This window comes from Cibotium barometz, chromosome 13 (genome assembly GCF_041138505.1).
Source record: "Cibotium barometz isolate CiBa-2024 chromosome 13, ASM4113850v1, whole genome shotgun sequence".
Classification (NCBI taxonomy): Eukaryota; Viridiplantae; Streptophyta; class Polypodiopsida; order Cyatheales; family Cibotiaceae; genus Cibotium; species Cibotium barometz.
In genome coordinates this window covers 60,525,576-60,549,281 of record NC_141058.1, presented here as the reverse complement: position 1 = coordinate 60,549,281, position 23,706 = coordinate 60,525,576, and the positions used below count along the sequence as shown (strand labels likewise).

The 23,706-nt window shown below is 44.8% G+C and overlaps 2 protein-coding genes across 11 annotated transcripts in view; one reads left to right on the top strand and one right to left on the bottom strand.

The window, feature by feature from the left end:
* The first annotated feature begins 6,545 nt into the window (after positions 1–6,545).
* Positions 6,546–7,028, top strand: LOC147632903 (uncharacterized). The gene has a single exon (XM_086807054.1). It carries the CDS (start codon positions 6,546–6,548, stop codon positions 7,026–7,028), a length of 483 nt encoding a protein of 160 aa, XP_086663180.1.
* A 1,407-nt stretch (positions 7,029–8,435) lies between these two features.
* The window catches only part of LOC147632902 (S-adenosyl-L-methionine-dependent methyltransferases superfamily protein), a 150,461-nt gene continuing 135,190 nt past the window's right edge, over positions 8,436–23,706 (bottom strand). For 8 of the 10 annotated variants that reach the window (XM_086807812.1, XM_086807809.1, XM_086807813.1 and 5 more), the window contains 2 exons: positions 19,282–19,389; positions 11,150–11,714 (listed from right to left, as the gene is read on the bottom strand). In XM_086807812.1, coding sequence (XP_086663938.1) covers positions 11,568–11,714; positions 19,282–19,389 — 255 coding nt within the window. In that variant the 3' untranslated portion in view covers positions 11,150–11,567. Of the gene's footprint in view, positions 9,094–11,149; positions 11,715–19,281; positions 19,390–23,706 lie in introns of those variants that run through there. The other 2 variants (XM_086807811.1, XM_086807810.1) reach the window with 2 other exon arrangements.

The window sequence follows — 23,706 nt, the reverse complement described above, 5'->3', positions numbered from 1 at the left end:
ATCTTTGAGTTTAAGAGATTGTATTTTAGGAAGTTATTTGAGTAAATAGTGGGGTCCCTAAAAAAACAAGGAGTGTAGCTTCACACCCTATTATCATCAAAGCTACTAAGCGTGCTATATTCAAGTGCGTAACAATCTAGAAAGACCAGTCACACTACTTTTTTATGTTGTTGTATTCTTACCTTGAATGGAAATAATCATATGGAGATGGATTTGTAAGTGCCATGTCGAGAGCTACATTGCAGCTATGCTAGCCACCATCGTAAATGAGTGGTGGGATTCAGGACATGAGAACACAATGTACACACACCAACAAGTTTGAAAACTCTAGGATGTAGGGGTGTATAAGAGATGTCCTCTATTCCTTGACTTTCCAAGTGAAAAATTTCCTAAGAGCAAGAAGGAGATGTACACTCGAGCTTGTAAATCCAAGCAATCCAGGACGATATGTACTATATATCTACGCGTGCTTGTAATTAGAATTTTGAGTAAATATCTAATATTATATCCTATTTATTCGCAATTTTATCTTATGAAGACTCGAATTCTATGTGACTAATCAAATCTTAAAGGAAAGGGCAGAGAGCTTATGGAAGACCTAGGGGATGATGAAGATGAAGAGGATGAAGGGGATGATGATGATGAAGTGGGAGAAGTTCCACAGATTGTGCTAGGAATGAAGATGAAGAAGCAAATGTTGGAGGGGAAGAAGATGATGAGGATGTTGACATTACATCAGAGCACAATGATAGCGATTATGAGGATGATAATTGGTCCATGGAGTCAACACCAAAAAATCTAGAAGTGGATCATGCTGCAACACAGGTAAGCCACTCTTCTAATCGTAATTAATTACTTCATTATACTTGGTCTACTAACTTACATGATTTGGTTATGGGGCAAATGAAATTGCCAGGTATGATATATATAAATAGTAATTACAATAATGTAATATATATTTGAAATGAATGTACTTACAAAACGTATGCTTTGTAGAAGTGTCTCGTGGTATAGCAAATATACTACATGCATCTATAACTACTAGTAAATATAGATTTGTGCCTTTATTGCATTACTTTACAATCCATAAGATGAAAAAAAATTACTAATAAAATATGTGTTACACATTAGTCCATAGTGTTCCAAGCATGTTGCAATATCAAAGTTCAAGCTCCTTTGTTGGTTGTCGGTACCTCTACACTTACAGGTATACTAATCATTTGTGCATCACATGTATAACAACATGTTATGTGTGTCTTTTTTATCGTTCTTAACAAACTCTTCTCGACGACATGATGTAACATTAGATACTTATTTGAAGGTGAGAGCATTTGTAGGAGATCCTATCAAGATAGAACATGCAATTCAAAACAAGGAGAGTCCAGAGAAGCTAGCACGTCTTGAATAAATGCTACAAAGTGCTTATGCAACAAATTGGACCTTTAATATTAAAGGTATCAATATAAGCACAGGATGTGATCATAATATATTAGTGAGGTTGCCCATAAGAGGTTCCGTTTATGGCTTCCTTCTTGATGATGTAATCCCACCTTGGAAATTGTGTCCATGTGAGTGATTAAGAGAAATTGTTCAATAATAAAACCTAAGGCAAAATTTCTCATGTTTTCACGTTAATGTCACATAGATGAAGACAAGCCTTATTGCTCAAGGTTTGAGAGACCATCCTTGACGATAATGGATCCTTTATTGTCATTAGTACAATGTATCAAATGACAACCATGATAGATGAGGCCAAACAATTTGGCGTCATATTGGACACGCTGTTAAATGTGTAGTGTACAATAAATATTGGAAAAGCATTTGGACAAGAGGCGAGTAACACTAACCATAGAGGTACTTATGATTATCATTAAAGGTTATTATTGAACAACACGTTCTATTACAATAAAGCTTTTAATACTCTTGTGTAGACACATACCCTCATTGATGCTATGTTCTTGAGCATAGTTGGAACAAACCATGCACAACCATTTTCACTTGATTATGTCATTGATCCTTGCTTCATTATGACTACATGGCGAGGTAAGTAATAAACACACGAGTACTCCAAATTATGGGTGCTGCACATTATGTGAAATTTACTCTTTTTGAGAGCTTTTTGACTTTGGCGAAATCTATGTTCTTTTGCGTTTATTGCATTGGAGTAAGTTTCTCTGTAATCCATATCTTTGTACGCGTAAGCTTATCCGATTGTTTTAAAACCTCAATCATATCTTTTTTGGAGACTTGGCAAAGAGCAAGCTTGGTCAAGGGAGATTTTCGAGGGAGATCCTTGTGTCAAACTCTCTCTCTCTCTCTCTCTCTCTCTCTCTCTTAAAAATTGATATTCCCTCACTAGCCATCTACAAGTAGCTCCTCCCATCTTATTTAAAACCTTGCATCTCTCTCTCTCTCTCTCTCTCTCTCTCTCTCTCTCTCTCTCGCTCTCCATATGTAAAATAATATCATGACATCATCACAAACAGTTGTTAAACCTCATCACTTGAATATTTGTAAACATGTATGTTCATTGAACTACAATGACATGTTCGTCTCAAGACAACCATCACAACCTCCTCTTTGGGATCAATAGAAACTATGTTCATGCCTAATTTGTAGGCTACCATAGTGCAATGTCCACATCCTACGTAAAGCTCCACAATCACTTGCCCGTATTTTGCATGGTGCTTCAAGAGACTATCCCAAAACTATGTCAGCCACCTAATCCTCTATGTTGACATATACTAGATCTACACTAGAATCTTCTCCCTCACAAATTGATAATGCGCCTCAATGTGCTTCGTTCTAGCATGGTATACTGGGTTACTAGCCAACTGTATGCTACTCATGTTGTCACAATAAATGACAACTTCCCTATCCATGGACTCACCCATATCTCCAAATAGCTTCTGAAACCAAGCTACCATAGCAACACCCCTGTGCTCTACTTATGTACTTTACAAAGCAACTGTTAGATATTTGTTACTACTATAATTCATACCAGCATTCCTAGACGAAAACATAAAGCCACTGGTAGACCTCTTGTTTACGACACTCCCTACCCAATAAGCATCTGTGTACCTATGTAGCTGTCTCTGTGTACCAGCCTCATAGAAAAATCCATAATCAACTGTGGACTTTATGTACCTGAGAATCCATCTAGCCACATCCAAGTGTGGCTTCCTAGGGGTTGCATAAATTGACTCACAAGTCCAACAACATCTGGCCTAGTAAAACGGTCATGTAGATCAAGCTACCCACTATGTGCATGTACATAGTGGGGTCCTCCAAAAGCTTACCTATATCTATGGAAAACTGTGTTATGCTCCAATGACACTAAAATAGGCTTACAATCTATCATACCATACTTGGACAACATATCCAAGCCATACTTCCTCTATAATGACAAAATGCCATGAATGAAAAAAAATAAAATTTTTAAATAAATTAAAGTAAAAAATAAAAAAATCGAGGACTAAAATGACGTTTGTTTGAGAGAGAGAGAGAGAGAGAGAGAGAGAGAGAGAGAGATTGTGGTATTGGAAAACAAATTCGTTTTTTAAGAAGGAAAGCTCTAATGCTTTGAATATTCCACTTTTCGGTGTGGAAATCAGGGCAAACATCCAATTTGGGAAAAAGTTGGTTTCTTTTGAAATATTTTTGGGTGGAAAATTGATTGGGGAAGGTATAAATGTAGGGCAATGGGAGAGGGTCTACGTGTTTACACATCACGTATGCACCCGCGTGTGCACCCTCTCTCACACACTCTCTCTCAACGGATAGATGCTTGCACTTAGATTGTGTGTGTGTGTGTGTGTGTGTGTGTTTATATGTGTGCACATATGTGGACATGTATGTGTGTATACGTGTGCATGTGTGTGTTAATTGTGTGCGCACCAACTTTGCGTGTGTGCAAGTACGTGTGAGTGCATGTGCCTTCATGTGTGATAGTGTGCCCACACGTGTTTGTGTGAGTGCACCATCATGTGGTAAAGCCTTAATGAAGGCGGCTCATTGTACTCACACTCAGAGTGTGTGTCAACTATGTGTATCAACTCTGTATACACACGTGCGATTGTGTGTCGCTCTGTGTGTGTGTGTGTGTGTTTGTTTATGCATGTGTTGACGTGTATGCACGTGTATGTCTGTGTGTGTGTGTATGCAAGAGAGTGTGAGTATGCATTTATGTGCTTGTGTGTGGATAAATGTGTATGCCGTGCATGTGTGTACATGTATACGTACGAACACTGGTGTGTGCATGTGCATGCACACGTACACGTGTGTATTTACGAGCTCGAGTGTGCATGTACGTGCATGTGCATGTGCATATTTGTGTGTGTGTGTGTGTGCAAGTGTGCATGTAAGCATGCAAGTTTTTTGTTTTTGTTTTTTAAGTCAAGGTTAGAAGTGAGCAAGCTCGTTCTAAGACTCGAACAGAGTAAGCATGCAAGTGTGTATGTATTTATGTGTATGCACATTATCTGTCTCGATAGGTGATTAACTCTAAAATGAGACATTCCTTTGTAAATTGACACCATGAAATTGAATTCAAGAAGAAGTAAAAACCACCGCGTAATTTGCCTTGTGGTACTCATGTAGAGTTGTCCCCTAAAATGATGGTGTATATGGTTGCTGCCTTCCCTAACGCATGCGTATGTATGTGTCAATTCTATGTGCATGTGCAAATGTGTGTGATTGTGCGTATCAACTTTGTGTGTTTATGTATGTGCACAGACATGGAAAAGTGTGTATATGTGTGCATGTGTGTGCCTTTGTATCAATAGTGTACGCATGAGTGCACCTTTATGTATTAAAGCCTTAATGAAGGCGGCTCTCACGTTATCCTCACGCTGAGATTGTGTGCACTGTATGATTGTGTATACCAATAATATCGCATGTGCACATGCAGCATCGTGTGCACTTTGTGTGTATACGCTGAGATTGTGTGCACTGTATGATTGTGTATACCAATAATATCGCATGTGCACATGCAGCATCGTGTGCACTTTGTGTGTATACGCTTATATGAATGCATGTGTATGTATCTCTGGATGTATGCATGTATATATATACGTGCATGTGTACGTGCATGCGTGTGTCATGCATACATACATGTACATGCACGTGTATTTGCATGTGTATGTTTGTGTGTGTGGTGCATGTATGTGCAATCATGCGAGTATGTGTATGTATGTCATGTACACGTGTTGATTTTGTGTGCACGGATGAGTGTGCATGCACATGTATGTATGCACGTGAATGACTTTGTGTATGCAGTAGAGTGTGGGTGTGCATCTAGCTTGTGTGTGGATGCATATGTAAGTATGTGCATGTATATTTGTGTGTATGCAAGTGTACTTGTGTGTACGTACATAAGTGTATGTGTGCATGCTTGAGTGTATACACGTGTATATGCATTTGTATGTATGTATGTGTTTTACGTGTGCAAGCATGCAAGAGTGTATATACGTATGTGTGCATGTATGTGTATGTGCATCCTATGCATGTGCGTGCATACGTGTGGGGATTTATGCACGCACATGCATATATGTGATTATGTATGTATCGATTCTAAGTGCACGTGCAAGTGTGTCAATTTTGTGTGTTTGTGTGTGCACACGAGTGGAAGTGTATGTCTATAAACATGTATGTGTGTGTCAAGTGTGTTCGTGCCAACTCTATGTGTGCACGTACCTTTATGTGTCTATAATGTGTACATACATGTTTGTGTGAATGCACTCTCATCAATTAAAACCTTAATGAAGGCGGCTCACGTTACCCTCATGTTGAGACTGTGTCGACTCTGTGCGTGCATGTGTATGTGTGCACGTACGCAAGAGAGAGTGTGCATGTACGTAAGAAAGTGTGCATATCTATGTTCATGGATGCATGTGTATGTACATGCATGTGCATGTGTATGTGTATGCGTGCATGTACACTTGTATGTGCATGCTCGTGTATGCATACATGCATTTGTGTGTGTATACTAGAGTGTGTGTATGCACGTGTATTTGTGTGTACAAGTGTGCGAGTGTGTATGTGTCATGTGCACATGTGTGGATATATGCACACACGTGCATGCATGTGATTGGGTGTGTCGATTCTATGTGCATGCATATGTGACTTTGTGTGCATGCATAATCGTGTGTATGCATGTACATATGCAATGCTTGTGTGTATATGTATATGAATGAGTGTGCATGAGTTCGTGCGAGTGTTTTTTTAAAAAAAAATGTTTCGAAGTTGGAAGTTGGAACTCTCCCAAAAATAAGAATCTTCTCCAGAATATTATCTATGTCCATCTCATTCGCTAGCATCGCCTCTAAAACCATCTACACTCCTCTTCCAACCACAGGACATCAGTGTACAAAGGGAGGGGCAGCCTGTGCAGGAGTGGGGGCAGTGCTGTGCGGGTGCAAATCTAGTTTTTTTTTCTAAATAGAAAACCTGCCAAACTCTGTAAAAAAAAAAAGAAAAAACCACAACAACATTTTACGGCCGGCTGGCTTCTTCTGTGAACCCTAAATCAATCTGTAGTCATCGCCATGTCCTCTTCCTGGCATCTCCGCCCCTTCCTCCTCCTCTTAATCTGTATCTTGGCGTTATTTTCCTTAGCTTACGCCGCCAGCAGCAGCAGAATCATCTCGTCTGCCCAGGAGGAATTGTCGCAGCACGGCTTCCCCATCGGGCTGTTGCCGGACACTGTGGTGGCGTACGAGTTGGAGGCGAGCGATGGGCATTTCGACGTGCGGTTGGAGGGCGCGTGCCGCTTCGTGATTCCGGGGGATCAATATCCCATTTCCTATGCTCCCGCCGTTTCCGGCACCCTCTCTCACGGCTACATCCGCGACCTCTGCGGCGTTTCCGTCAAGGCCATGTTCAAGTGGTGGACAATCACCGCCATCCGCGCCACCGAAGACCACCAGCTCGCCTTCGAGGTCGGCCCCCTCACTGTCAACTATCCCGCCTCCAACTTCGACGAGAGCCCCGCCTGCGAGGCCGCCGCCGCCCACTCCCGCGTCCACTAGGTAGAGTCCCTTGCTATTGTCGTCCAATAAGAATAATCATCATTTCTCGCAAAAGCAACGATTGCGCGTCCCACGGCAGATTCATTGCAACTCCAAAGAAGGATGTCTCGTCCTCTGAAGAGAACGATCAATGTTATTGTTTTCAGGATTACTGTTACGCATTCTTTGGAAAAGATCACTGTACATGCCGTCCTGAGAATAAAACAGCATATGTGTAAATCGTTACAAGCCTCTGCTTATATATGAGAGGCTTGCAATTTACTTATGGGGACTGAATCAGGTCTTGGTATAGCACAGCAGCATTTGTCATTTGGATGTTATGCTTATTAACAGATCTGGGATTGAGATGAACGACCATTTTGACTCCAGCCTTATGATGTGAAGGCCTGCAGTACAAAGGCTATCCTCTCATGATTAGCTTATCATTGCACGTCAGAGATTACACTTCCATGGCAGCTTGTGCATTAACAAAAGAACACTTCAAACATGTGCAGTTTCCACACTCATCTGTTGATTTAATGCATGTCACGTTTATTTTGATATATGTGTGCTTTGAGATTTTTGCAATACCAGTAACCTTGGTAGAGCTTGCATACGATATACTATCTCATAAATTGGATTTTATTCTCTTGTGATCACTTTCTTACCTTTAAACCTACTGTCATTTCAATTGCAGTGAAGTGGGCAAGCTTGATTCTTCAAAATTTTGCCTAAGCTCTTATTAAAGAAATATTGCCCAAAACACTTACATTTGGGTTGTGTTTTGTCCCTCCATATTGTGACTATGCAAGCTCTTCTCAAAATAGTCTATTTTGAGTACTTACAGAACCTTGCTTATTTTCACTATCCTGGTGATAGTGAGGGATGTGCATAGAGCAGGCATAAATAATCATGTGCTTGTTTCATGATTTATGCATGTTTGGTGATGATAAAATTAGCTGTTACCAGTGACCACCAATAATTACTCTTGAAAAAGAATGTTGTTTTGTGAAAGCACTAGTTTTTCGGTTTTATGGAAGTGTTTAAAGCATGTATGCTTTCCTCCAAACGCACTCTGTTTCTACCAGTGCATAGCACAAGTGAGTGACTAGTAGATGTACTTTTATAGTACAATGTTTATTCTTCTTCTAGATTTTTTGGCTGTTGTCTTACTCTAATGTTTTTGTTAGCTTACGCCCACAAAGGCTTTTTAAGGTTTGCATTGGGTCAGAACCACTCCATTGGTAAATGAGTTTACATAATTCACGTAATATAGCATTGCTTCTAGTGACTGTAAAGAACAAGGATAACTGAATTTTGGGCTAAAAAGCTCACAAATGATGATTAGGGGCAAGATGTGGCATGGAACAGAGAACTTTTATTTGAAATTGAGTTTTCAACTAAAGTGTTCCATCTCATCAGTGCATCTTTTTAAAACACAAATGGGATCCTTCTCATTGAAAATGATGGTGTGACAACAATGACCTTGTTTTGGGTGGTAGTTTGTTCCAATGAATAATATTAGGCCTAAGAGTCCAGACACAAATGGGATCCTCCTCGTTGAAAATAATGGTGTGATAACAATGACCTTGTTTTGGGTGGTAGTTTGTTCCAATGAATAATATTAGGCCTAAGAGCCCAGTCAGTCGTGCATGGTAGAGCTTTGTCAAGTGCACATCTTCCTGAGTCTCCACAGGAAGGCTGTAGCTCATGCTTCAGAAGACGTAGACTGTAAGGAGGTGGCCACTTGTGGAGAGCACCTCATGGTCCTCAAAAGTGTTGTTGTTGAATGCACAAAAGAACCAAGAAATTTGTTCCATATACGTGTCATTTGTGTTTAGTAAAAGCAGTGTTGTCAAGTAAGATAAACTGAAAGTTGACAGACGGCAGTCATTGCGGACAATCTACAGAGTCTGAGAACAACCCGTGTGAGAAAGGGATGCCAATACTGCAACTTGGAGAGACCAGCTTGCATGTTGCCTGAGAGTTGGCTGCAGGATGGACCACTTCCAGATTTAGGGTTGAAGGATTGACAAAAAGCATGCAAGTGGCAATTGGGCAGGATTGTGCCAGCAAGGACGTACAGCTGTGCACACAATTGCGATCAGTTAGCAAGCTGGAATGCATACAAGAAAGCAAATGATGACTCTAGAGAAACTCAAACTTTTGCTTTAAAAGCATCTTCACTTCACATATATCCACATCAGTGTCACCTATGACAACCAAGTCATCAACATAGATGACTACTAGCACAATTCTGTTGTTCGCCTTTTTTACATAAAATGAAAAATTAGCATTGGATATCTGAAATCCAACATTGTCCTATCTTGTCTGACCATGATCTTGGTGCTTACAAGGCTTTGCACAACCTACAAACAAAATCAAGGTGTGCATGATCCTCATAACCTCGTGGATACACCATGTAAACCTCTTCTCGCAAATCACCATGTACAAAGGCATTTTTTACATCCATCTGATGTAAAGATCATCCCTTAGCTACAATGAGTGCTCTCACGATTACCATCCTAGCAATCGGGATGAATGTTTCCTCATAATCAATGCCATAGTCCTAATATGTCCTTCTGGCAAGGGCACGCTATGCACGGTTTGGCTGGTGGAGGTCTACAAAACTTTTCTCTCACCAACTTTGGGACCCTGGTGAAAGATACAACATCCCCACATACAAACTCTTGCAAATACAAGTTTTGATTGACATGATGCTCTCTAGGCATGACTACCATAATTGAAAGGCATTATCAGCCATCCTTGGTGACTAGAATAGGTTGACATGATTAACAACTCTTATTAGGGAGGGTAAAATTTCAGCCAAATTAACAAGTTTCTTCGCAAATTAGACAAAATAAAAGGGGTGCAGGCAAGCTCACCACGCAACCGTAGGTTCGCGTCCGCAAACCACCCCCAAGCCAGGGGCTAAGGTTCCACTCCCACAAGCCAAGCCAGTCACACAGGCCAAGCCAGTCAACCCTCGTGTCCCATACCACCAGAGCCTAGGGATCTTCGGCAAGACCGCCTCTACTCCGCAACGTCCATGGTAGGAGTAAGCCTCTTGGTCCAAGTCCAAACTACAATGAATAAATAATAACCCAAGTGTCACTTATATAGAGCTTCCTCTTGGGGCATTTCCAGGTGTTTGGCTCCCTTGCATTCACGTCAACTATAGCTTGCAGATTAGCAACTTGTAAACCTGAAGTGCAATCACTGCATAGATAGAGAAGGGCCATGCGTACCTAAGCTGGCAGGCTGAGGGCCAACATGTATTTACCAAGGCAACTCACTCCTGTATTTACATCCTACAACTATGCTGCATTTCCTCTCTAATACACATCCGAAGGAGAAGGAAAGTCTAATTCAAAGCTGCTTTTTGTCCTTATACACAACCCTCAACTATACTGCATTTCCTCCCCAATACACATCAGGAGGAGAAGGAAAGCCTATTCAAAGCTGCTTTTTGTCCTTATACACAACCCTCTGGTTACAGTATCAGGGCTGAACTCAGATCTGCAAACTGTGGATGCAGCACTCTTAACCAGCTGGCCAAAAGTGTTGTCAAGCCTAAAGAGTTGAAGGAGGCTGTCCGTTGGTATTGGAGTAAACTGTAAATCGAATTGCATTCCCTACGACATTTGATCTCTTTATCTCTACTGCGGCTGCTCTACACAAGACATGATCCCGAGAGCTTGAGTTTATTTATTTCCTCCTGTACAAAATCCTTTTCTAATAGGACAATTCATAAAACAATTATCAGGCTTATGCTTTACCTTATACATCCATTGGTAATCAATATTTGTAAAACGATGCAATGATCTAGAGATCTGGATTGCCCCTTGATATTAAACAGTGAAGCTGAAAACATATGAATAAATTTGCTCTACCTCCATAATATCAAATCAGCAGTAAATTTTATTTTCTGGATGCAGATAAAGCTTGCCTGTTCAATAACTAAAGATAGGTGGGATGGGATGATGTAGCCTCCTTTCGAACTAAGATTGAGGTGGCAAAAGGAAGGAGGATGCACGTAAGGGCAAGGAAAAGGAACATGACTCAGTCATTAGGCAGCTTAAACAAGGCAGATAAAGGTCATGAGATGCAAAGCAAAGACAGTATCAAACTGATTAGTGTGAACAAAACTTAATGCAGTGGCATATTCAAATTTGGCAAAAACATGATGGTGCATTCATAGCAGCACCAATACTTTATGGGAGTATGTTTGTAGGAAAAAGTGAGCTTATAACACTGTCCGTCTGCACAGCAAAAAATCAGATATAACCTGATCCATTAACTCTGTGGACATAGACTTACATTATACAGATATTATACTCATATAATGAACACAGTACTTCAAATAGCCATGTCTTTAACCTCTCTTTAGAAACAGGGCACTTTCTTTTTCTGTTGTCACTTTTGTTATTCAGTACATAAGTTGAGCATGGCATTCGGCTTGTCTGTTTGCCAAAGATACTTATTAACAAACACACCAGCAAGGCATGTTAAATGAGTCAAGTTCAAGAACAGTAAAAGGTTGCACAAGGATTAGTGACCTTATTGCGGTTTGGATGCACACAACATGATGAAATTATTCCTTCGAATTTTCTTGTAGTCAGTGAGCCCACATGTCTTACAAAGATCTTCCAACTCAGCTTCAAGCCAATACCTGAGTGAAGGGGATGAAACTGCCCTCCTTAAAGCCTGTGTAAAAAGATGTTCGTTAAAAGTGCTAGTTCAAAGGAGAGTAGTGCCCCTCTCTCTCTCTCTCTCTCTCTCTCTCTCTCTCTCTCTCTTTGGAGAGTAGCGTCCGATGCGGCACATATTATGAGATGGAGGCACCTCCATAGTGTACCCCCCCATCCCATATGATATTGTATCCCTTCACTGTACTCCACTCACCTCCATAGCGTACCCCCCCCCCCCCCCCCTCCCCCCTCACTATATTCACACCCTATAAGGGTTTCTGTTTACCTTCCAGTTCCAGTTTCATTTTCTAGGTGCCAGTAGTATCATCTTTATTTTTCATTTTCTGGTTTTTTATCCAGACATTGTATCAGATCCACCATGATGTAACTTTTTGGTCTCATAGGTCATTATGGCCTTTTGAAGACGTTAATATAACATTTCATTTCATTTCATTTCTCTCTCTCTTTGGATTGTACATTGATGCAGTCTCTGATTATGTAGATAGATTGGGAGGCCCAGGGGCATGCCAGGCAGGGGTGTTGATACCCATCTTGTTATATGCTGATGATATTGTTCTAATCTCAGACTCTCTGGAGGGATTACAGAGACACCTGGATGCATTACAGGCTTTCTGTGCGGATAGAGATCTGACAGTGAACCTTGGGAAAACCAAGGTTATGGTGTTTAACACCACACAGGCATGGGTGACGAGATCAGAGCAGCCTTAGTTCACTTTCCGAGGGGAGCCGGTAGAGTACGTCAGGTCATATGTCTACTTGGGAGTTACTTTCACAGGACCGCGTTTCTCCCTGAAGGAGGCAGCAGCAGCTAGATTAGCTCGAGGGCATGCAGCCTTGGGGGCACTTGAGAGGCAGTGTGCACACATATAGTTTCAAGAGCCACGCACCAAATTGTGGCTATTTGATACGCTTGTCACACCGACCCTGATCTCAGAGAGGGACATATGAGAGATGGAGGCAAATGGAGAGACCACTGATTATGGCGATTGCCCGCATGATTCGGAGCAAATCATCAGTACCACATGAGATTGTTCGGGCTGAGCTAGAGCCCCACCAGTAGTAACCGAGGCCCTATTCCGGGCAGTTATCTTTTTACAGCGGCTATGGGAGCTCCCTCAACAGAGGTACTCCTGATTGGCATTGACCTCATCCATGCACTTGGCAGAGGATGGAGATACTCATTGTTGGTACGCTCAGATGAGATCATGGTTTGCGGATAGAAGCACTACCACCCTTTCAGTACAGTCTGGATTGTCCATTTTTGGATCTCACCCGCTCTCAGAGCAAAACTGCGTGATCAGGATGGATATCATCAGAGTGGACACAGAGAGGTGGACACAGAGAGGACATGGACTAGCCCCCTTGAGCCCTTGGGCACGAAAATGGCTCATTACAAGAGCCATTTTCTACACCTCTCACCGGATGATTTTATCACCCGCCCGCCGTACATGGATGTACACCTATCACATGGGATACGTTGCGCCATTGGACAGATCCGGACCTCATCACACCAGCTGCGGTTTGAGACAAGGCGATATGTGCATCAGATCTTGGATGACCGCATTTGTCAGCTATGCTACCAGGAGGTAGAGAGAGAGGAACACTACATTTGTCGATGTACGGTCTATTATGAGATCCGAGGGAGATATCACTGCCTCTTCCGAGAGGGTTTTGGGCCGTTATGCAGGGTCATGGAGTTTGAGGATCAGAGATGCCTGGGATTGTTTCTACTTGAGCTCAGGAGACACAGAGAGACCCTCTTGGCAGACAGGAGGCCGAGCCATGATGTACCTAGACAGAGGACCCTGACAGATTTCTTCGGCACCAGTACTAGCAACCCAGTCCACACACCTCCTGATACCTCCTCCATTGGGCCATCAAGGCACCGACCACGCTCCCAAGGAGCCACCACTGATAGAGCAGTTATCTTATGTCGTGCTTGTCGGCCACGCCCACCAGGATCCCGACCACGGCATCCTCACCATCGCCAGATTAGAGCCATTATTGCTCAGCATCGGAGGCGCCTACCTCGCTTCTATGACCTCTCCATTCTAGGCAGCCCCATGGCGGAGATACTTGATCTAAGGAGAGGGCAACTGATCAGCATACATGGATCTACCTGATCTACATTTTTCAGTATTTTCCAGTATTTTCTACTCAGTATCATCTCGGAGTCTTACAGTTCTGTTCTTATAACTGTAGGACAATCAATTTATTGTACTTTTTAGTCTCATTTAGTTCTCTTTGATGAGACACATTTTCAGATGTACTCTCAGTTTTGGTCTCATAGGCCACTATGGCCTCTTAGAGACGTTAATATATCATTTCATTTCATTTCATCTCTCTCTCTCACAGATTTTATAGTTCTAGATTTTTGTTATATATATATATACATAGACGAATCCAGGAACATGCCCAAATTCACCTTTTACGAACGTGCATGATGTACCCAGGATGATGTACCTCATGGATATGATGTAACCTTTTGGTCTCATAGGTCATTTCGTTATCTTTCTTTATTACTATTTTGTACCCAAGATGATGTACCTCATGGATATGATGTAACCTTTTGGTCTCATAGGTCATTTTGGCCTTTTGAAGACGTTAATACAACTTTCTTTCTTCTTTGTTTCACCTAGCAAGGCTTGAGCAGGAGCTATACCAGCTATTTCTTGTAAGGGACTGTAAGGAGGCCTGGAGGATCTTCTAGGATCATCGCCTTCCAACTCCGATTACTTCACCCAGCACTTGGCACACCTATGCCACCTCTCTCTACCATGTCCCCGAGCGGCCACCTCTCCCCCATCCACCCGAACCTCGTCCCCCACACTCTTTCTTCTTTCACCTCAACATGGTGAGAGATGCTATTGACAGGATGTAGACTGGGAGAGCACAGGATCATGATGGACTCCTCACGAGCATTTCTCCCATGCTAGGGATACGCTAGCCCCTTTACTGGTTCACATGTTTAACAGGGCTTTATGTGAAGGCTTCCCCGTCAGCTGGTCATTGAATACTATTGTACCTATCTTGAAAGCAGTGACCCCATGGACCCCAACAACTAGAGGACTATCATGATTGGTCACACCTTGACAAGATTTATGGTTCGATTTTGGAGCATGAGCTTAGTAGATGGTCCGAGGAGCAGAGACTCAGAGCACCGGGCAGGCAGGCTTTAGGAGAGGGCACCCCACACTAGATCATATCTTTACACTACGGGGGATCATCGAGGAGGGGAGAGCTCACGGGCAATGGATATACTGTTGCTTTGTGGATTTCCGCAAAGCTTTTGATACTGTCCCACGTGCTAGACTGATGAGGAGACTCCAGGATATGGGAGTGCCAGCAGAGATGCTGTGGGGGATCATTACACTCTATGAGTCAGTTCACAGGCAGAGTACGGGCTCCAGGAGGTGACTCAGATATCATACACAGCACTATCGGGGTGAAGCAAGGCTGCCCCTTGTCTCCTACTCTATTTGGTCTATACATTGACAAGATCTCAGATTACATAGACAGACAGGGAGGACCAGGAGCACATTTGCGGGGGATCATCGAGGAGGGGAGAGCTCACGGGCAATGGATATACTGTTGCTTTGTGGATTTCCGCAAAGCTTTTGATACTGTCCCACGTGCCAGACTGATGAGGAGACTCCAGGATATGGGAGTGCCAGCAGAGATGCTGTGGGGGATCATTACACTCTATGAGTCAGTCACAGGCAGAGTACGGGCTCCAGGAGGTGACTCAGATATCATACACAGCACTATCGGGGTGAAGCAAGGCTGCCCCTTGTCTCCTACTCTATTTGGTCTATACATTGACAAGATCTCAGATTACATAGACAGACAGGGAGGACCAGGAGCACATTTGGCAAGAGTCCTGATACCAATCCTCTTGTATGCAGATGATATTGTTCTTATTTCTGATTCACCAGAGGGTCTGCAGCGGCATTTGGATGCATTACAGGCCTTTTGCCAGGACCGGGACCTTACTGTGAACCTTGGAAAGACCAAGGTAATGATCTTTAAGACCTCCTCATAGTGGATAAGTAGATCTGCAGTACAGTTTACATACAGTGGAGAGCCTGTGGAGTATGTTACCTCTTATGTATACCTTGGGATCACTGTTGCTGGACCTTAGTTCTCGATGCGGAAGGCAGTCGACGCTAGATTGATGAGGGGATATGCAGCCCTTGGCTCGCTAGAGAGGCAATGCTCACAGATACAGTTTTAGGAGCCGAGGACGAAGCTTTGGCTATTTGATACTCTAGTTACACCTGCACTACTGTATGGTGCCCCCATCTGGGGTCCTAGCTTATACCATAGGAGGAGACAGAGGAGAGAGCCGGCCGAGACAGATACAAAGGAGGTATATGATGGGTGGAAGCCGATGGAGAGGCCCCTAGTGGTGATGATCTCACGCATGATTAGGAGTAAACCATCAGTGCCACATGAGATTGTGCGGGCAGAGATGGGGGCTGCACCGATAGTGACAGAGGCTCTATTCCAGACAGTGACATACTGGCATAGGCTATGGGAGCTTCCACTTGATAGATACCCCCGGCTAGCCCTAGAGTCCTCGAGATAGGTGACACTTGAGGGAGATACAGAGTGCTGGTATGCATAGGTAGGCACTTGGTTTGGCATGCACGGTATGCAGATGGAGGCACTCCCTCCCTTCCAGTACACCATAGAGGCCCCGTCATTTGCTCTTAGCTACACAGAGCGGAACAGGGTTATCAGGAAGGACGTTGTCAGACTGGATACTCAGAAGACATGGAGTTCACCTAGTCATCCACTGGGGACAAAGATGGCCTTCTACAAAGATCACCTCCTATGCCTGACAGAGGATGGGTTCATCATCCGTCATGCTACATGGACATAAGCCTATCCTTTGGGGTGAGATGTGCGATTGGCCACATCCGCACCTCATCCCACCAGCTGAGAGTGGAAACTGCCAGATATGGGCCTAGGGTGGCCGCACCAGAGGACAGGATATGCCACCTTTGTCACACAGAGCCCGAGACAGAGGACCATTACACATGCCGATGCCCCGTGTACTATGAGATTCGGGCAAGGTTCCATTACCTCTTCCGAGCTGGGTTCGACTACTTTCCAGGATCAAGGACTTCCCAGATCAGAGATGCCTGGGTCTTTTTCTTCTAGAGCTCCGTAGACACAGGGAGTCCTTAGTGAGATCCAAATCAGCTGTACTTGCTCGAGGACCAGCACAGAGAGCTCTCACTGACTTCTTCCATACCAGCACTCCGAGGGCCGATCCACCCATCATACCTAGACCACAGGCTAGTGTAGGATCTCGGCTGAGAGGTGTGACACTCGACAAAGCCACTGAGCTATGCAGAGCTCGACGCCCCAGACCCCATGGCCCTCGCCCACGGCCACGCCACCACAGGAAGATCCGGGCTATCATCTCCCATCATCGCAGGACCTTCTCGCGCCAGCTCAGTTTTACCACCTTGAGCACCATGTCACAGCGGCCCATGAGGGATGTATTAGGGCTACTAGATAAGGCGGAGAGGAGCTCGACCACGTATCCAAACATATCGTCGACGGGGCTCTCTTAGCAGATGAGGATGCATCACCTGGTTAGGACGGAGCCTTGAGGATGTAGATGTTCGGAGCCCCAAGTATGATGATGATGGGAATCTCATCTCAAATGGGGATTCTCATTTAGAATCTAGTGAGGAGCCTCTTCGTAGTAGTGATGACTCGAGTGAGGTTGCTAGTGGTAGATCCGATAGTTCAAGAACTTTAGTCTAAGTGAATCTTTATGATGATGATGGCATGTATGAATCTCTTTTTGATGTATGAATCATGAATCTATTATCTACTGAGTACTCACTTTTTTAACTTTTGAGTGTTCAATCATTCTTAATTTTTGTAAAATTTAATGGTCTACAGTCTAAAGTATAGGCTCTACCATCTAAGGTCTTGAAAGTTGACTCTCTCTCTCTCTCTCTCTCTCTATCTATCTATCTATCTATATATATAAAACAGACGCCTCTAACACGCATATAACGTCTCTAACAACCATGGCGATTGCTCTAATCCAACGGGTGATGCAATCTCTCTCACGAAGATCGTGTGGGATCTCCGCCGGAGACGATTGTGTTGGTAGCCTAATGACTCAAGTAAAAGGAAGAGAAGAAGAAAGAGGAAAGCATGAGAGAACAAGTGATTAGCACTAATCACTCCCAAACCCTAACCCTAAGCACACCACACATGCTAGATTAGAGTTGTAAGAGAGAGGGAGAGAGAACACTCCACTTCTAGTGCACAAATGGAAGAATGAGTTGCAAACAAGAGAAATTGGCTTTTATAGTTCCAAGCCTTTTTCCACTCGGCCGCCTGGGAGTAAGTGACCCAGGGCGCCTAAAACATAGTTACAAGGCTTTTCTCTATGGTTTAGCTAATTGACCAAGATCCTCTTGTTTGTCCTTCGAAGCTCAATACTTGGGAGCGTCTTTAGGGCGTTTCCCTCATCAAATGATGGGATTTACAATATATAGTGCCGCGCCCATTACATAAGTATGCAGACATAGTTGTCGTAGGATTGTGTTGATCAATATGTGGTTAACAATTGCCAATCCTAGTGTCTCCTGATACTCAACAGATTTTGCCTACTTATCTTGGTTTGTTGCAAGGGAGGAATACCCACAAAACTACTACACCAACTTCTGATCAGTTGGAAGATGCAGTGAATTCTGAAAGATCAACAATCAATGAGTCTCGGCTTATGCCTAAATGGGTTAGAAGCACCTTGTAGGACAACAGATTTTATGCTCCTTTGTAGAGTAGAACCAAATACAGTACTAAAACCATGTATGTAGGAGACTGATTTGTAAGAGCCTCAATCACCAGAGGGGCAGCTGCCACCTCTGCTCGAATAATCTCAAGAGGTACCAAGGCCTTGGCTCTAATAATCCTAGCAATCATAGATACCAAAGGCCTCTCCATACCTCTCCACCCGCCTGCGCTGTGATGGCCCACTGAAGGTCCCCATATCTGCACTCCATAAAGCATAGCTGATGTCACTAGAGTGTCAAAAAGCCAAAGTTTCGTTTGAGGTTCCTGAAACTGAACCTGCAAACACATCCTCTCCAAACCACCCAGGGCTGCATGTGCTCTAGTCAATCTAGTCTCTGCTGCTCTCCTCATCGAAAACACTGGCCCACTGAATACTACCCCAAGATATGTATATGCATCTGTATACTCCACAATCTCCTGCCCATATGTAAATGTGGGAGCTAATCGCCTAACCCACTGTGGCGTGGTGTTAAACACCATAACCTTGGTTTTGCCAAGGTTGACAGACAATCCACTATCATGTGCAAACTCATGTAAAGCATCCAGATGACGCTGCATACCCTCAGGGGAGTCAGAGATCAACACAATATCATCAGCATATAACAATAGTGGGATCCATGTACCTGCTAGCTGGGCTCCTCTGTCCCCCAATCTGTCAGAAGCCTCATCCACATACATACCAAACAATGAAGGAGATAACGGGCAACCTTGCTTAGAGAGAGAGAGAGAGAAACCTGCTGGAAAGGCTTTAGTATATCCAACTGGACATCAGTCGTTGGAGTTAAGAAAGTGGTTGCCACAAAAACCCCACCAGGTCTCAGGATTCGACTTATTTCTGCCACCTGCCAAGAATACATGGGATTTATTGTGTTAAAAAAAAACCAAAACTTCTTTCAATTACTTTTCAAGGCAGAAAATGTACCAGTAGTTCTAAGAGCAAAAACCCATTTCAATGGCTTTAAGGATCTAGTAATCTTCAGAAAAAGCATGATTACACAATGAAAAAGTAAATAGGCATTACTCTGTTAGGAGGGCTATGAAAAAAAAAGCAGAATATAAAACTTCCAGCACTGTCATTCCAAAAAAACCGGCTGGAGCTCCCCCTGATTGCACACTTGCTCCTTTCCCTTCTCCCTTGTCCTCGCCTTCTCCCTCGCCATCACCTTCCCCTCCTTCTCCCCCTTCGCTCACGGCTCTCGAGTGGCTATCGGTCAGCTCAGAGTTTCATCACACCGATTGGAGATTGAGACTGGCGGAGCAGCACGGATCCCCCGAGAGGAGAGGGTATGCAGATTGTGCAGAGAGGAGGTGGAGAGTGAGGAGCATTATGTATGCAGATGCAGAGCATATACAGCCATCAGAGAGAGATATCCCATTTTATTCAGAGAGCCACATTCCCTACGCCAGATCTTTGAGGCAGCAGACCAGCGCATACTGGGGAGATACATTCTAGACATACAGCGCCACAGAGAGACATTATTACAGGCTCAGACAGCTCCAGAGGGGGGGCGACAGACACACATTACTACATTTTTTCAGAGATCCATCCCCCTCCCAGCCCCTACACGGCAGGGAATTACTCTCCAGAGAGCAGAGACACTTAGAGCCCGCAGGAGACAGAGGACACCTGGCTTTCGGACACCACGCCTATACCAGAGAGAGAGATGACAGAGATCAGAGCTCAGTTTCACAGAGAGGGTGCGGAGCGACTGGCTCGCTTCAGAGCACACCCAGGCATGTTCTTCAGGGAGCTGTGGACACCCCCTTCACTGATGTACACCATTTTATACCCCCAGTATAGTACAGGATGGAGCTAACTAGGTTGCATATCATGATTGTATACACCATGCATATAGCTTTGCATTCTCCTAGTAGTAGAGCTCCATCCCCGTGCACACCCAGATTCAGCTTTTTTTTGTTCAGTACTTTTTCATTTTGTTGGGATGACAGAGGATACCCCATACAGGTACTCCGATTTGTCTCATAGGCCGAGTTCGGTCTTTTGGAAGACGTTAATAAAATCTTTCTTTCTTTCTTTCTTTCTTTCTGCCTCCCGCCTCCTTCCATCTCGTTGCTGCCCCTCTCCCATGCGCATCCCTCTGCTGCACCCTCCTTATCCTGTCTTCCTGCCACCTCCTTATCCTTCACAGATTCGCCTTCCTACCACCTCCGCTCTTCCTTACCATGATCCGTCCTCCCCTGCTGGCTGTCTGCCTCTGATCTGATTTTTTTTTTCTCCCCTCTGCTGCTGTCTACCATATTCTCCCTCTGCTGCTGATCGCCGCCTTCTACCTGTACTGCTGTCCGACATCTTCTTCCTTTTGCCCTTTGCTGCTGCTCGCATCCTCATCTGTCCGTCATACCCCCTTTTTTCTTGTACTCGCAGCCCAGCAGCTTCTCTGGTCTGAACCCATCCAGGAGGACACCATGGCAGCCACTCCGTCATCCCTGACCCAGGCTGCAGCCCCTTGCATATTCTCCGAAGCGGACCTCCAGCTCTTGGCATCTACAATTTCCTTCCTCATGGCCTCTTCACTCATTTGCAAGATTGTAGGGAGTCTCCCAGCATGCGACTAGATTTCAGATTTTCTCCAGGCAGCCCTCATTGGCGAGCCCACAAAAAATCTCCTATATGCATTTTCTTGGGCATGGCTACTCCCAAGTGGAGTTTGATTTCCCTGCGTAGCGGCTGACCGGGTATTTCAGCAAAGTCCCATTGCGTTATGCAAAGTTCAGGCATCTTTCGCTCAATGACATCACGGCTTCGGCCCCGCATCCGACCCATCACAGTCTGCTTCCCTGGCCTCCCTAAGGAGTATATCTCCCTCGTTCAAAAATATCCAATATTCATTTTCTTGGGCACAGCTACTCCGAGGTGGAGTTTGATTCCCATGCTACGGATGACCCGGTACTTCAACAGAGCCCTATCGCGTTATCCAATGCTCAGGTGTTCTTCACTGCATGGCATCATGGCTTCGGCCCTCCATCCGGCCCCCTTGAAGGATTATCTAGCTTCCCCATCAGTCTGCTTCCCCAACCTCCAAAAGAAGTATATCCCCCTCCTGCAGTCGATTAGTATATCGATTGGAAAGGTCCTGGAAGCCCCCCAAACTCCCGCCTCCGTGGTAAGGATTCCCTCCCTCAAAGTATACATAGCCTTTCCGGAGGCTCTTCCTCATGTCATTGCACTTCCCAGCTTACAAGGGGAAATGCGGAAGAAGGAAAGGGGGGGGGGAGGGAGGAGTGGGGGGTGGTATTCTACAATGAGTTGAGTATTCAAGTCTCCCCGGGCAATGCTTCATTTGTAGGCAAATGGGACACCACGCTAGAGCTTGCAATTGACAGCAGGCCCGCTGAGGAGACCCCTCAGACCCTCACCCGAAACTGCTCCGAGTCCCCTCTGTAGGAGCGGAGGCTAGAGGTCAGCTCCATCCCGCTCCTCAACTAGATGGGCAGGTACCCGGCCAGCCTGACCAAGTGGGCCACCACCAGCCGCGCTTGTGGGGTAGACCCAGCCTACAAAGGACTCAAGCTGCGGGTAGCTAGCTCGACATGGCTGTGCTGGCGGATTCGACCCCCCCACAAGGCTGTCGAGAGCTAGAGAGCCAGTTGGCTGGGACCACCAAGGAAACGGTGCCTACTCGCAACTGTTATGAGAATTTAGCTCAGGACCTAGATGCAGACAGCAAGGCGGCCCCACCCACCCAATAGGAGCTCCAAGGTACCCTTGCCAAGGTTTAGGTTAATGTAGATATTGATCAGGAGGTCTCTCATCCAGACCCTCGTACCCCCACACCCTCCATGCCCCCTTCGTTGTGATCCCCCCTCCCGCATCAACCCCACCCCCCCACACCCACACCCCTGCCTACTATCCCCCCCCTCTTTATGCTTGTTGCTCTATCGTGTAGCACCTGATCATTCTTGGCATTGGCCAACCCTATTAGGATTTCAAGCCTAATGTGTGTGAACCATCTCTTAAGGTGTGAACACCCTCTTATGGGAAGATAGGATAACTGTGCAACGTGTCATTAGTATAGTGTGTGTGTGTGTGTTTTCTATGGGTCAAAAGATAAGGCTACTAGCCTACAAAAGCATGTACTTGTGAAGAGTTTACACATCAAACTAAACCATCATCGAGTCGTGTAGCAATACTCTATCTCTCTCTCTACACCCGACCTTCAGGCTGATGCAAGAGCTCGGCCGAGAGGAGTGACACTAGACAGAGCCATTGAGCTATGCAGAGTTCATGGAAACCAAGAATCCTCACCCTCTGAAGTGAGCTGCCGGAGAAGTCCTCAGAGGGGAAGAGAGATCCTCAATTGACCCTGAAGGTAAATTAGATGATGAGTGCAAGCCTTCAAGGGGGATGTCATGGCAGGTGAAGGCTCTAAGCCACTGCCCGCCCTGCAGGTAGGGGAGGGGGGGGGGTGCGGGGAGGCTGCCTCAAATCGCTACTAGACATCTCATCTGCATATGTGGGGTGAGCCTCCTGCAACTGGCCCACTCTCCCAGGGATCAAGCGGGACCAATGGAGAGGAGTCCCAAGAAATTGTGAGTGTGATCAAGGATCAGGTAGGTTAGGGTTACATTGTCAGCTACGACGGGTGGAACTCCAAGGTGGAGAGAAAGAAAGAAAGATATATTAAGCGTCTCCTAAAGACCCAATGGGCCTACGAGACCAAAGTGATACAATAATGTCCATGGCATATCTCATCATGGAATGGAAAATAAAACAAAAAGAAAACATAAACATAGCTATCTCATTGGGGTAATACAAAACTGTCCATGGAAACTCATCATGGAGTACTAAGAATATAGAAACATGAGAGCAGCATCAGCTCCGAGTAGATGGTATACCACTCTCCAACATATCAAGCATGGGGCTAATGAGTATGTCCGAGAGGTCTCCCTCAACTACGTCACGTGGAAAAGTAGCTCGATGGCAGTGGAGCATGTCCTGGATCTGGAAACTGATGAGGTGATCGTGGCCAACGGCCGGGGGGCCGGGGGCGTCGGGCACGCGGGAGTGTGGAGGCTTGGTCCGAGGTAACTCCTCTTGGGCGAGGTAGGTCCGGAACAGCTCATGCAGGGTCCACAAGATCCACTATATCAGCGTCCTCCACCTCCTGGGTCCGGAAGAAGTTGGTGATGGTTGGCTA